The sequence below is a fragment of the Sinohyriopsis cumingii genome, chromosome 8 (genome assembly GCF_028554795.1).
Source record: "Sinohyriopsis cumingii isolate HCF-2022 chromosome 8, ASM2855479v2, whole genome shotgun sequence".
Classification (NCBI taxonomy): domain Eukaryota; kingdom Metazoa; phylum Mollusca; class Bivalvia; order Unionida; family Unionidae; genus Sinohyriopsis; species Sinohyriopsis cumingii.
In genome coordinates this window covers 32361520-32376925 of record NC_142968.1, presented here as the reverse complement: position 1 = coordinate 32376925, position 15406 = coordinate 32361520, and the positions used below count along the sequence as shown (strand labels likewise).

At 34.4% G+C, this 15406-nt stretch overlaps 2 protein-coding genes across 5 annotated transcripts in view; one reads left to right on the top strand and one right to left on the bottom strand.

Annotated features, from left to right (window-relative positions):
• Positions 1 to 7160, top strand: part of LOC149793244 (ubiquitin carboxyl-terminal hydrolase 8-like) — a 116930-nt gene extending 109770 nt beyond the window's left edge. The window contains exons 24-25 of the mRNA XM_089967207.1: positions 108 to 196; positions 1458 to 7160. Of these exons, the coding sequence (XP_089823333.1) occupies positions 108 to 196; positions 1458 to 1529 (161 nt within the window). The 3' untranslated portion in view covers positions 1530 to 7160. The remainder of the gene's footprint in view (positions 1 to 107; positions 197 to 1457) is intronic.
• Positions 7161 to 14751: 7591 nt separating this feature from the next.
• LOC149793243 (uncharacterized) overlaps positions 14752 to 15406 on the bottom strand; it is a 72309-nt gene continuing 71654 nt past the window's right edge. For all 4 annotated transcript variants that reach the window (XM_089967203.1, XM_089967204.1, XM_089967205.1 and 1 more), the window contains exon 12: positions 14752 to 15024. In XM_089967203.1, coding sequence (XP_089823329.1) covers positions 14857 to 15024 — 168 coding nt within the window. In that variant the 3' untranslated portion in view covers positions 14752 to 14856. The remainder of the gene's footprint in view (positions 15025 to 15406) is intronic.

The following is a 15406-nucleotide window of genomic DNA, read 5'->3' as shown; positions in this document are numbered from 1 at the left end:
TTATATTGGTGTTGTCTTTTAACCTTGGAGTCAAGGTTGCATTTATTTTAAAAGTCACATGATGTATAGCATAGAGCAGTTTAGCATATAGAATTCTTTTCTTTCAGACACAGCCTTTTGTCGCAATCCATGCACACAGAAGTGGTACAAATTTGATGACCATGAAGTTTTTGACATGTCAGAATCAGATGTCAAGGTCAGTGCAGATATTAAAATAAGATCACGGCCAAATAATTGATTCAAACATGTATCATTTATTAATATTAGCAGATTCCTCTTTTTCATTATAGGTACTTTTTAGCTGTTAATATTGCAGCCTTTAAAGTTAATGTACATTATTTAAATCTTCATTTGAAAAATACAGGCATATTAATCAAGGTTTCTTATATGCAAGTTTTTAAATGAAAACCATTTCAAAACGGTTATAATGTAAATTTACTATTTTTCCCAATTTGCAAAGCCGACATTTGCTTGCCCCATTTACATTTGGATCTTGGGACCAGAGTTTTTATTCAAACTATTCCATGTGCTTAAATTTCACAAACTGTATGATTCATTTTCTTCATACTTGGGCTGAATCATTATGTAACATTTCATTCTGCAACACACTCAATAACACCTTTGACTAGGAGTCAAGGTCAGTCATATAAATTTTTAAGGATTTCTTTCTCGTTTTGTCATTATCTTATATTTCCTAACCTGGTGTCAGGATAATGTGACTGGATGGGATATCATGCTACATGTCTGCAGCATGATGCCCCAGTGCTACACATCACTATAAACTGCCATACTGCAGACATGGTAACGATGTGACTGAAAAATTGTTAAAACTACGTTAAAAAATCCTAATCACACACACACACTCTTATATTTCCTAAACCATGATGTATTTTCTTCACACTTGTGATAAATCAGTATTAAGCCAAGAAAATTAATTTCTCGATTTGTTGTTCATAATTTGTATGTATGATTATCATATTGATAACCATTGACCCCCACCCCCATTTTTTGTACAACTGTGTGCATTAAATGAAAGAGAATTTTTGTACTGCACTTATCAGGTACTGATTGATTTCAGTGATACTTGGTACAAAGCATGGTAATCAGACAAAGATATGCATACTGATATATTATTTTGCTGTCATGGTTTTGTAAGTTTTTCCTCTTTATGACTTGCATCTGGAGATGTTTACATAATATTTACTTAACTCCCTCAATGGTTATAGGGATGAGATGCTGGATACGTGGCATTATATTTATATGAGTGAGTCGTTTACATTGATCTAGTTTTAAATACATATTTATTCCTAATTTTTCTTTATAGAATATGTTGTATTATTTTTCAAGTAGTAAAACGACCTTTTTATAAAAATTACTTTATGAATATAACTCAATACAGTATTTTGTTTTCTTTTACTATGTGAATATGACTAAATATGTTGTGGTTTTTTTTACAGACATCTGCTGCATTTGTGTTGTATTACACATCCATTGAGCTGACACCACCAGAATTTAGACAGCCTTTCTAGCATCGTTCACATACCCAATGACCACTGTGAATATGTGTACAGTAGTTTCCCATGGGATTGGCTTAAACAGGCAAATATAGACAAGTGGCCTTTGCAAAAAGGATGCACTTTACTTGGCAAACGTGGTAGATAAAGGATGGAAGGAAAATTGATCTGCATGAGAATACCAGTGAAAATGCTTTATAAGTATGGAGAAAGACAATAAAGTACATATGTTTTTACACCCACCCATCTTCTTGGAGATGGGACATGTAGTATTTGTATGTGTATGTGTGTCTGTTGACAAGTTTATGTAAAGTTTTTCCAACATTTGGTCTCGGTAACTATTTACCTGGTTCAGTTTTGTTTTTGTTTTCAGTATAATACTATCACATAATCACTTCTGCCTTTGAATGGGGTCAAGAATTATAATGGGGACACATATTGATTAAAGATGCTTTCATCACATATTTCAATAACCTCTCTTCACCAAGGTACCTCATGTTGGAATAGCCCATTTCATACCGAATTTAACCGAGTTGCTCCGTAATTATCCAAATAACCTGCCGAGTTACTTTATACTCCAGCCAGTCAAACACTGGTGGGTACATGTACATAACAAAATGGCATCCATTGTTGTTTAGGAATATTTCAGAAATATTATTAATTAAATGATTGAAATTTATATGTTAATTATCCACAGACTTTAAAAAACAAATCTGATAAACTCATATGAAACGCATTTTATTATAGTGATGTTTTGGATGCACAGAAATAGTTTGAATAACTTGCTCTTTGATTGTCAGGATTAAATTTACTTCGACACCGTTTCCTTACTTACATGTACATATCCAGATGTAAACAGCTCAAAGCTACTCTCTTGTTTGGGTTTGAAATATGCCCTGGTTTCCAGAAAATAAGACAGGATGGTTCCAATATTAAATTTCGTCAATCAATATCTGCGGCAGCATCGCTGTTGAATATGCATTTTTCAACTCAATAAACGATGTTAAAGTACTTACAGGAGTTGATGCTGAAGGGTTAGCCATATTTTTCCCACCACCTATTGAGTGGCTATTACGGTCAGCTGACCACCTGCCACGTGATAAAAATTCCAAGTAAATTACAAAGTTCACCGAAGTCTGCATGAAATGGGCTATAGACTACCACCACAACACTCATCTCTCATTACCACTTCTGCTCCTGGATTTTGCCCTGTGATGGGCCATTGGTGGGTCAGTGAATTGGTCAAGAATTAGCATGGCAACACATTTTGGTTCAGGTGTTTTCTTTATTTAGATGTATATTTCCATTACTAGTTCCCATCGTGTCTGGAGTATAGCATAATCACACATTCACCTTATGGGTTTTGCTGCCAAGAGTCAAGTTACTGAGTCATTATTTGGTTAGTTTTGATTTGATCTTGTGTATTATTTAATATTTTTATCCAATATTAATCTTTACTATTGTATGATCCATAACTCCCCTTATATACATATATAATGCTGTCATCTCCTGGGCTACCTGCCTGGTTGGGTCCATAAAGTGAAGGAGTATGACACCGTTTTTCTAATATTTTAATAATTCCTTATTTCATTTTAAATAATGATCTCATACTTCACTTTCTTCCTATGCTGCTGTTGCCCCAGGTATATGTCAAAGGGAAGGGTTATGGGGTCATGTAGTAGGACATTTATTGATTTATTTTATTGCTGTCTTGAGGCAGTTTTTGGTTATCAAGTAGAGCATTTTATTTGGAACATATAATTTTCATATACTTCCCTTCTTATATTCCTGTCCTTGGATTATGCATTAGCCTGGAGCCATCAGGTCATGGGGCTGTGCTAGGTTATACATCAACAGATCATCTCGGGGCACAACATATGCTTCTTGAAATACACTGACTTTGTTTTTGTGTATATGCTATTTCCCAAAACTGAACTTATATCAGTCTTAAATGTGAATTGAGAATAATGTGTTTACTTTTTATGATGTACATAATTCTATTGTAATATATTCAAATTATGTGTATTGTTTCATTCAAGATAATTTTTCTAATTGTATAAGCTTCAAATAAGCTCATGGCCAAATTAGTGTTAACACTTTTGTAAAAGACTTGTAAAGATGGATAGTACACTGGTCTTCTGTCCCAATCCATGTAAATGTTAATCGCAGCTATTTCAAGATGCTTTTGTGTTCATTGGATCAATTACCTATGTACTGCAGCAAATGCAAGTCTTGATAGGCAAGATGCATGCAGTCAGCCATATAGACAGCTTACATGTCCATAATAAAGTGCTTAAAAAGATATATTGGCCATGGGCATTGCAGTTTGTACAGAACAGGTTATTTTATTGTTGTATTATGTACATAAGCAGAAGCATAAAATATGTTTTTACTGATCATTTGCATATATTGAGCATATCAATTTGTGTAGTTTTGCAGAAAAATGTTACATATTTGCCAGTACATTGATGTATTTGGGAAAGGATAAGGGTCCTATTGTTTGACATGGGGAACATTGTTAGGTCTTTCAAATTGTGGCTCGTGTCAGCCGTGAAATAGAACAGAAGATATCCAGTGAATAGCAGTGAATGCAGAGTAATTGTTACAATTGTAATCATTGTAATTTTAATTTTATGCTGCATATAATCACTTATAACTTGAGTTCAAATGCAGACTACACTGACCCACATCTACCATCACATAATCCAATGGCAGATATAGATCTGTGCAATTTGTTAGGAGTTATCAGTAGAACAAACAACATAGACCCCGATCTGCCTTCACATTATCCAACAACAGATCTGTGTTGTTTGGAGTTGGACTCCAGTTATAAGCAAGCATACATGTAAGTTATTTTTTAAAATAATTTGTATAAATCAAAATGCTTGTGACATTTTAAGACAAGTGTACATGTTTTAATCTGTGATATGATTTGTGTTTACATTGTGCTGTACATAATGATTTTCTGTTTATTTTTGTACATTGATTGATGGTAAAAATAAGTTTGAACACATAACTTTGATGGCTGCAACAGCCAAGGGATATATAATCAATCATTTTGAAAGATGGGATGCTGGAGTAAATTGGGTTTAATAAAATGATGAGCAAATTACTACTACATACAAATTACTACCACACATTTTTTATTTTGAGCATTACAGGCAAGTGTGATTAAGTGCACTCTGGGGTGTTAATTGAACCTCTAACAGTGAAATGCACCTGTTCTTTTCTGAATACAATGGGAGGAATCAATTACCTGCACATGGCATGACTCTCCCTGCACAGAAAATTGTTTATAAAATCCCCCTCCAACAGAAGGCACACCATTTAGCATCATACCCACCATTGATTGTAAGGGAAATGTTTAGAAACACAGCCTATTGCACCCCAACCCCCCTAATTCAAATTTGGGACTTTTTGTCACCAGAGGTCAGTGTGATAACCACCAGACCACCACCTAAAAGATATACTTCTCTGGTCTTTAATAGTTTTGTGTAATTCCAAATGTGTGAACCAGGATTGTTTGAGATAAATATATTACAGTTTACTTACATAGTTCAGGAGCTGTTATTGTTCAGTGGATTGAGTGCCAGACTCCTGATTAGAAGAGTGCAAGTTTGAATCCTACAATTGGACCAGCTCAGATTGGCTATTGTGGTATGTCATTGAGCACAACACTTTACTTCAGTTGCCTTGGCACTAAATAACCTACTTTTGTTACTGTGCCATAATAGACCAAGCAAACAAACAAAACTTACATTATTAATATGATTGTCTTACTTGATGTATCAGATTTTAAGATGTCAGCAGTTACAAACATTAAATTTCATTTTAACTGAGACATTTCATCACAATGTATTTTTATCTTAGTCCATAAAGGTCATGTAACTTGAACTGCATTTACATGAGCAGATCAAGAATTCTTTATTGGAGGGTTTGATTTTGAGGAATAGTTTACTTTGTTTATATAGCTGACTTTTAAAAAGTGTATCACTTTTGAAGAAAAAAATTTGAACTTTGTCAAAATCTTCTTGAATTTATAAAGCAGTGTACAAAATATTGAAAGTGAGTAAAATATATCACCTTTTAAATTAAGAATTTATTTTTAATTTATGTCTTGTCCAAAATTAATGAAAACTAAAGAGATCAAGTTTGGCAAGTTAAATGGCACCACCCAAGTAGTTAACAAAGTAACATGGAGTTTTCCATAAAAAAAATACTTATTTGCAACTTTTGGAAGTACACTCCAGGGCTGCGTGAACCATGTGTACGGAGAAAATAAATTGCTTTTCATCAAGCCCACCTTGTCAGAAGTTTTGACATAGTGATCATTTTGTGCAATATGTGCTTGTACATCTGTCCACACTTAAATTTGTTTACTTTCAAGGGAAATAAAAGTGAACAAAATGGGATCTCTTTTAAAAATGGTGTGCGTAATACATTGCTTAAAATAAATAAGCTATAATAAAACGTTCCAAAGAAAAATTTCTTGTTTTCATAATGAAACATTTGCCAGAATACATACCATATTTAATCAAGTTTATTTTGCACCTAGTTGCTCTGACAGTGTGTATACACTGCCATTTGATATTATTTGTCATTGTGTAAATGTTGTGTAGACCCAGATCTGCATTGTGTAATTTGTGAACATCCTGTTCTGCCATTATGTGATTTGTTTAGATCCAGTTCTGCCATTGTGTAATTTGTGTAGATCCAGATCTGTCATTGTGTAATGTTGTGTACACCCAGTTCTGCCATTGTGTAATTTGTGTATTGTTCTGCCATTGTGTAATTTGTTTAGATCCAGTTCAGCCATTGCAATGTTGTGTAGGCCCAGTTCTGCCATTGCGTAATGTTGTGTAGACCCAGTTCTGCCATTGTGTAATTTGTGTAGATCTTGTTCTGCCATGGGTAATTTGTTTAGATCCAGGTCAGCCATTGTAATGTTGTGTAGGCCAAGTTCTGCCATTGCATAATGTTGTGTAGGCCCAGTTCTGCTGTTGCGTAATGTTGTGTAGGCCCAGTTCTGCCATTGCGTAATGTTGTTTAGGCCCAGTTCAGCCATTGCATAATGTTGTGTATGCCCAGTTCTGCCATTGTAATGTTGTGTAGGCCCAGTTCTGCTATTGTAATGTTGTGTAGACCCAGTTCTGCCATTGTGTAATTTGTGTAGATCCAGTTCAGCCATTGTAATGTTGTGTAGACCCAGTTCTGCCATTGTGTAATTTGTGTAGATCTTATTCTGCTATTGTGTAATTTGTGTAGATCCAGTTCGGCCATTGTAATGTTGTGTAGGCCCAGTTCTGCCATGGTATAAAACCGTGTAGACTTAGATCTGCCATTGTATTGTGGTTTGATTCAAATTCAAAGACTGACGAGATATTTAAAACCGAATCTGCCAGTAAATTTTGTACTGATAGCTCTGTGTCTATTCTGTTCTTATCTTTTTCATTATAAAGAGTTTATACATGCTTTATTTGGCTTCACTTCTAGTGTTTCCTTGTAAGGTTTGTGAAATATCAAAGGGACTATTGTATAAACTGCTATGTTCTGTTGTATAAGCTACTCTATTCTGTTGTACAAAATGCTATGTTCTGTTGTACAAACTGCTATGTTCTGTTGTATAAACTACTCTATTCTGTTGTACAGACTGTTCTGTTCTGTTGTATAAACTACTCTATTCTGTTGTACAAACTGCTCTATTCTGTGCAGATTACACAAACTCTGAAGCATTTTATTTTTCCAAAATTCTTGTTTTGTTAGCCACTGCATGCCAACTCCAATGATTTAACTTGAGACTGCATGTTTTTGTTATCAAGAGAAGAAAACTATTCACTGGGTTGAAACAGCCTGTTAAATATTAGGTAATAGTAAACATTGAATGCAGATTATAGGCACAAGAAAACACCCCATGCCCACATTTTTCTTTTACACTGAATACAAAATCCAGAGATGCTCCCAGGCCATGTGATTGTATGATTTGTGCCAAATTTGTATAAATTTACTCACTTGAAAGTGGTAATGCATGAGAACTTCCACAAGTTGGTTCAATATCACACGAATAAATATTTACTCTGTGCGACAGGGTACAAATTTTATTTGTATTACAATAAATTGAACAAATAAGGATCTAAAAATAAATTCAAATGTAAGGATATTTTTTTTCACCGTAACTCTTCCATTCCAAAGTCTGCAGATATATGTTAATACAAATGGATACTTGGAAATCCCGTTAATTATTTAAAATCAAAATAGCTTTTGATACCCATTCCTTTCATATGTGCATGCACAAGCTTTGGTCTATTTTTGCATAGGGAGATCTACCATGGTGAGATGTAAAATTACTGATTATTTTCACTGTCAAGTTTTAGTGGTGGTGGGAATGTGGAAAGTTGACTTCAAATCAGTGGTGATGGGAATGTGGAAAGTGAACAGAAGAACTAACAAAGTAGTGAAATTTCTCATGAAATAGGATATTTCAACAGTAATGTCAGATGTTAGGTGTACCACCAGAAAGAAACCAAAATGTGTAAATATGGTTACAGTACAACTCCAAGATAGGAGGTTATGTTCTGTGATATTTGCAAAAGTTGTGGTGAAGAGTAACCATTTTATATCAGAAATCAACTGTTTGAATTTTAGGACATTAACTCTTAAAACTACATGCCTAGTCGTCAAATGATCATAAGCAGGCATTAAAGGCTAATGTACTCCAATTCACCTTTGAAGCTGCTGCCTCCAATGTTTTAAGGAAAGAGTATGAAAAATCTAATACAGTTGTATGTGCATTGAGGATGGCTTATTTTGCAAGATCTGCGAAATCAGAATTTGAAGCAGACTAGAAAAGATTTCATTGAACACTAAGAACATGAATAAAATAGAGATTCCCTCAAGAAAACACATCTGTAGCAACATGTTCCCAAGTACTTTGCCTTAGAGGGCTCTCATTTCTTAGCAAAGATGAACAAGCAGACTATGGCATTGAAGGACTTTGTAATTCAGCTTTACGGAGTTGATAAAAAAGCTATGACAGCAAAAGCATTGATTAAAGAATGTGAGACTTTGGGAGAGTTCTTGTTGGTGAAAAATCTAGTTTTGGAGCAGAGATATCCAACAAACAATACCTTTGAGCTTTGGAAAATAGTAAATAACAACCATACAGAACAAATTCCCAACTTGTTGAAACTGGCTAGGCTAGCTATGTATATGCCCCTTCAGACAACAGAATGTAAAAGAGTGTTCTTGGCACAGAACAATATTCATACACTGTTTAAAAACAGATTAAGTTCAGAAACAATAAACACATTGCTGCTTATATAGTTAGAGGAGACATCATTTTAAGATTTTGATTTTGATAAAGCCCTAACAGAATGGAGAAGGTAAAAAGGGAGATGGATATTTAAGTATTAGGTAAATGGTCATAAACAAAGTAACTAATAAGTTTTGTAAAACTTAGCAGATAATTTAATTATCAAAGTTAAAAAATTAAAATTTAAGAGGAACATATGGTATTATAAAATAAATCCAAAATAATCCTAACAAATTTTAAACAAGTCAAAAAAAATCTAATGTTTCCAGATGTATCACAATGATATTGTCCAGAACTCCTTTGAATAAATTCAGTTTGTCTTCGAATAATATTTTATTATCAAATGAGCACTGTATAGTTCCAATGAATAATCCACCCAAATGTCTCCTCTCAAATTATTTCTAAACACAAACATTAAACACATCTGCACACTGTAGTGATATTAATGCAAGAACAAATAAAGAATCCCAAACAGGATTGAACTAATTGCTCAGTTCTCTCCTTATATGCATCTCCAAGTGTCTGTTACAACTATATATCACAATATACCCCACGTGACAGACCTTACTACTGAATCTAATACCCACTCATGTGACCTACGTCTTAAAATACGCCACCTGACCAACCCATCGAATTGGAAATAACTTAATTCTTCTAAGAACTCACCAGGCCTCAGTAGCCAATGAGAAATTCCTCCAAACACGTCAACAGGTTGAATATAGAGGTTGAATTTAACTTGTAAACACCTATTTATAGCTCAGTATCATTAAAAAAGAACCTACACCATGGACAAAAATTAACATTGTTACATCTTGTTTATAGTTAATCACTACAATTTACAGTCATGAACAGAAACTTACATGCAATATAGATACTGTCATGTACCAAAGGTTACTGTGTATATATATATATATATATATATATATATATATATATATATATATGTGTGTGTGTGTGTGTGTAACAAAATATTGAAGTAAGTCCCCCCTCTTTTTTTGGTGATAAAGGGAGGAAATCACCCCTTCTGATACAAATTCTGGGAGCATCTCTGAAAATCCTTTATGCGGGTATTCAAGCAGAATGAAGTGACTACTTGTGTGTCTAATATACTGTGATTGTCATGCTGTGCCTGGAGGGATAATGACACGATTTGTGCACAAAAGTAATTTTATGCTACATGTTAAATTTAGAACATCACAATTTATTGAATTTTTGGGGTAGTTTTAAATGAATCATTGTGTATAACTTTTGACTGAAGACTGCAAAGTTTGAATTACTGGGAAAGAATGTAAATTTCTCCTTTAATGTAGTCATTAGGTAAGTCAGAAGAAATGATTGCCTAATAATTTTACAATTTAAATGTCTTGACTAAGAAAACAATGGTGTAAATTTATCCTTAACCTGTAAATAAAATCCCGGTCTAAGTTTTTCATGTCAGTGAAACTTAGTTTCTCAAGACTGCAATTATGTAACATCCTCCTATTAATTCAACTTTTATTTGGGAACCATAGTAGCTCACTGCAAGAGAATCAGATTTGTAACCCAGGGTTCACATGTTCAATACCAGCTCAGCCCAGGTTGGCTGCTTCTCTTGTGCCCTTGGAAAAGGCACTTACCTCTCATTTCCTTGGCATGGTACAGCCTATAATGCATTAGAAATGCCATTAAAATGACACATTATTGTTTCAATAGATATCATCAACTAGATGTTATTGTTTTGGCTATATTTAGTTTGTTTTCACACTGTTCATTCAAAGAAATACATTGCACATACAGTTTTAACCCAATGCTTGTTAAACCATATTCTTTCAGATTTGAATATTTGTTATTTATTCTTTTGTCTTCTACATTATGTGCTAGGCAGGAAAATAGTGTATGTAAAATTAAGGTGTGAATTTTCATAAAATAAGTCTAATAAAACATTTTTTATATTTAATTTGTTTGCATATATTAACTTGTCCTAATTGCCACCTGAGTTCAGCTATCATCTGGTCACAATTTCCCCTGGAAAATTTCCCATATACATGTCATGTAATCGGTGATCACCTGTCTTCTGTGGTCAGAAGCCAGTTGTTTCTTAACCATGGAGTGGCTTCACTCTGCCTTTGGCAGTTATTAGAGCATATCAGCAGTGAATATGCCAAGTATGCAAATTAAACTTATTTTGTTTGACGGGAAAGAGCATGGTATATATAAACATATATTATGTGAATCAGTTCATCATGCAGAGAGCACGTCATTGTGGTAGTCATGTTATAAAACAAAACGACTGTAGACATGCTTTTTTCTTGAGGAGTTTGACTTTCTCCAAGTTGCTGCAACAGTGACAGGCTGCTGGACATTGTTCTTGGAATAATATGTTGAGAATTATGTGTCCATCCATTCTTTTCCAAAGAGTACAAGACTTTAATTTAATATTTTCGCATTTTTGTACAACAGCATGGAAAAGAGGTTTATTGTTGATATCATGCGAGTAATGGACCTCTTCATGGATATGTAGTTTGCAAGATTTATATGGCTAGACATGCATATAGTGAGTGTCAGGTCAAATTTCATCAAAGGTGTAGCTTTGTCTCGTCTATGAGTAGATTAAAGACATAATTATATTTACAATTTCCCAGAAAATATATCTTCCTATAGAATTCAAGCACGTATGACTTGATGTAACATTATTTAAGTTTGCTAGGCCTGCTGGTAAGCACCTATCCTATGCTGCCACTGCACTTTTAACTTTTTGATAGGTAATTTGTAGATAGCACCGGTGGTCTAGTGGTGAGAGTGTCCACCTCGGATGTGGGAGGTTATGAGTTTAAAACCTGGCAGAGTCATACCAAGACATAAAAGTGGTACTAGCAGCTGCGTCGCTTTGGCACCGAGTTTTAAGAGGTTAGTGTTAGGAGTGGTTGGCCTGGTGATAAGATAATGTGACTGGGTAGGACTGACATGATGCCCAGTGCTATACATCACTATAAACTGACATACTGCAGACAATGTAGCTATATGACTGAAAAACTGTTAACGCTACAAATTTATGCAATTTATTTACTCTGACCCAACACCCCAGTATAAATGTTGAAGTTCATAAATAGAGTGGGAAAGGTCAGGGGAAACTCAGACTAATGGTCTGTTTACCAGTACCACTAACAATAGCCCAGTGAGCTTCATTCCATGAACTTCGAAGGCTGCAAACAAAATCTGTCATTTGATCTCATTTGAGTTGAGCAGCTGCTTAATCCCTCAGTGGTTTAAAGTGTGATCATCAGTTTTCATGCTTAATTATACCAACTGCCCCAATAAAAAGACACTTGTGTATTTTATAATTACGTTAGCTGTCACTTACTAAATTTATTTCGGAGCTGTTTCTCTGATTGTATGTGTGTGTAATGTATATAAATGAGTACATGTACATAAATGTTTTCATTTATTCAACGTGGGTGTATTTAAACTATCAGATTAGTTTTACAATACATTAAATGACAAGCAGAGTCAGGTACTGATAAATGTACACACTATTATATCCCTACAGAAGAGGAAGATAACACCTCTTATCATTGGAAAGTCAAAAAAAAAAAAAAAGGCAAGGATACAGTATCCTTGCATGGAACTTACGTTATTAAATTTTGTTATTTTTCTTTTTGCTAAAAAACTAAATGCGTGTACCTTGGTAGCATATTGCTACTACTAATAGTAATACATGTGAAATAATATGATACTACTAATAATAATGCTAATGCTATTTGGTCCACAATATATAAATTTGCTATGAGCAAAATTTTACAGTTAAATCTGCCTTAGGATGTCACCTGTCTACAAAGACCACTGACTCCATTAGCAATGGGTGACTTGTAGACAGGTTTGACCATATTACCGATTTTTCTAGATTGATCACAGGACTGCTGTGTTATTTAGGCCCATAACCCCAATAATGTTTATCCATCTTACACATATTTAATAACACATCGTGACCTCACAAATGAAGCCATGGTATCATACCAGATTTGGTTTGGCACTGCAATGAATGAAGACTGCAATGTGCATAGGCAAAGAGACTAAAGTGCTTTGCCCAAGGACACATCAAAGTAGTCAACATGGGTGGATCTTAGGTGGGAACTAAATCGGCAACCTACTGATCACAAGTCCAACACCTTACCAAAGCTGAAGTCAGTATTTTAATCATGCAATATGTTCTCTTACATTAGTGCTTTTTTTCCAAATGATATTTATTAAAATTCATCACCAAGGCTCATTAAAAAAATATTTCAATCTGTTCATAAATGTTTACAATAAGCATTCATGTAAGATCAACTACACTGGATGGATAAATATTTGGAAACCAGCTGATGATGCATCATTACTTGAGCTGCAGCTGCATAGACCTTGCTACAATGCTTTATGTACACAACAACATAACAACAGAAGTACACAATCAAAATGGCCACAGATCCATGCCATAAGCTCCAGCACATTTAATTAAACCAATAAAAGACATTTACTTATAAATGCTATGATTTCTTATAAACCAACCATAAGTTTTGTCTGTATCTTGAATGAGACAAATCTACATTGTGTTTATATGTAACATAAAAAGTTATGATCCATTGCTGTGTATTATGTTAAAATATTTCATTCACAATCAATATTGACAGAAATCGCTTTAATCTGACAAGTGGATATCTTTACTGAGCTCAGTATATGCCTACAGAATGACCCACATGGGCTTTGAAGCCAGTGCCTTTGTATAAAGGCTCTGAGGTTATATTTTGATTTCTCAGCTTAATAAAAAGGAAAATCTGTTGGGCTCTACAACAGTTTCCATGCACCTTTGATAGTACTCGAATGTGATCCTGCAACCTTACCTCTCTTGTCAGATATGGAGAAGAGAGAACCAAGGACTCTTGTCAGATTATGTGGTCTATGACAAGTAAAGCGAATAATGACTAAATAACCCATGCAAATTCCAAAATGAAGAAATTTTTATAAAATACATAGCAGTGTCTGGCTACAACTATCCTTGTCCATTCCATTCCATTCAGTTTTTTCAACTCTGTGGTGTAGAAGCTATAAAGCAACTGATGAGGTTTATTTGAATCTTCCCATCATTAAATTTCCCAGTAATGACATGAGGACTCCCCCTGTTTTCATTAAGTCACATTGCTTTTACTTTTCCTTATATACGGAGAACATCTGTCAGATGACACCTGGCACTTTTAGTAACAACTTACTGCTTTATAGGCAATGTGCTCCATATTGATCAATGACATGAGCTTGTCACACAATTAACTAATATTTAGTCTGGTACCCTTTCCAGAACATTTTGTACTGTAAGAGAAGTGACAATGGCTAAGACACCAGTTGTATTTTATGGCAACCAGATTTCATGCTGACTTTTGAGAACAATACTGGGCTTTTCAGCTGTTAGCTTTTGTCATCTTGATAATTTTATTGGTGGCAATAAAAGTCAGTAATTATCTAAGTGACAAAACTGAATACCTAAAGCAAACACAGCAGTAAGGAAAACTTGATTACTTTCCAGTTTGTAAGGATTAAAGTTACTGTATCAGAATGCTGGAACTAAATCCATTGATGTCACCGCTCACAAGAGGAAAACTTGAGTTTTTGCACTAACGTGCTGACCACTAGCTGCATTACAGGAGTGGGGATTACCTTTCAACACTAACTCATAAATGCCAAGGGATTCTTGACATATCAACAAAAGGTTGATGGGTGGGTTGGGTGCATTTAAAAGAGGTACTGCTGCATTGACAACACCAGAAGAAATGGAAAATCACTTAGTACTTATTCTCTTATATTGAACCTTTTTCCAAAATTTAACATGTTCAAAAAACTTTGAAATGTTTTTTTGATGCCATCAAGAGAAATGAAGACAGATGAGAGAATGTCAAGAATAATAAAAAACAAATCATATCAGACTTTATACACTAATTTTACTGTGCATAATAACATAAATGAGAGATGAAATAATGTACAATAATATCAATGACTATATACAACCAATCCTTCATGCTATACAAACTATGATTTTTCAGGAGATTTTAGCGTTATAACCGTCAGCTGCTTTTTGTATTCTTCTAAATCTTTATCTTTCTGTTTTAGCTGTTCTTTGTACAACTCTGCCTGCCGCTTCATTTCCTCCAACTGCTTACGAAGTAGTTCTGAATCACCGTCTGCATCCCCTTTATTCTGTAACAGAAAAGGAAAAGTCATAGCTGCAACTCATGGTGTTTGAATGTCCTAAAAGATTTAAAGACGTGACCATTTCTTCCTTTTAAATGTCGAGTGTTGAAGCTATTATTGATAATCTTGAATGATATGCTTTTTCAAATTAGGCACTGTGGCAGCCATATTGGACGTAACATTAGCACTATTTTCATTTAAGACAGATAAGTAGACACCATTAGAAGTTTCTGGCAAAAAATACATGTTCCTATCATCCAATCCGAAGAATTAGTGACAAGATTTTCAATATGTTCATTGCAGCAGCCATATCTGAGGTCAGATTGGCACCATTTCCATTCAGAACCAACCAGATATCAAAATTAGTCTTGTGCAAACCTTATGACAA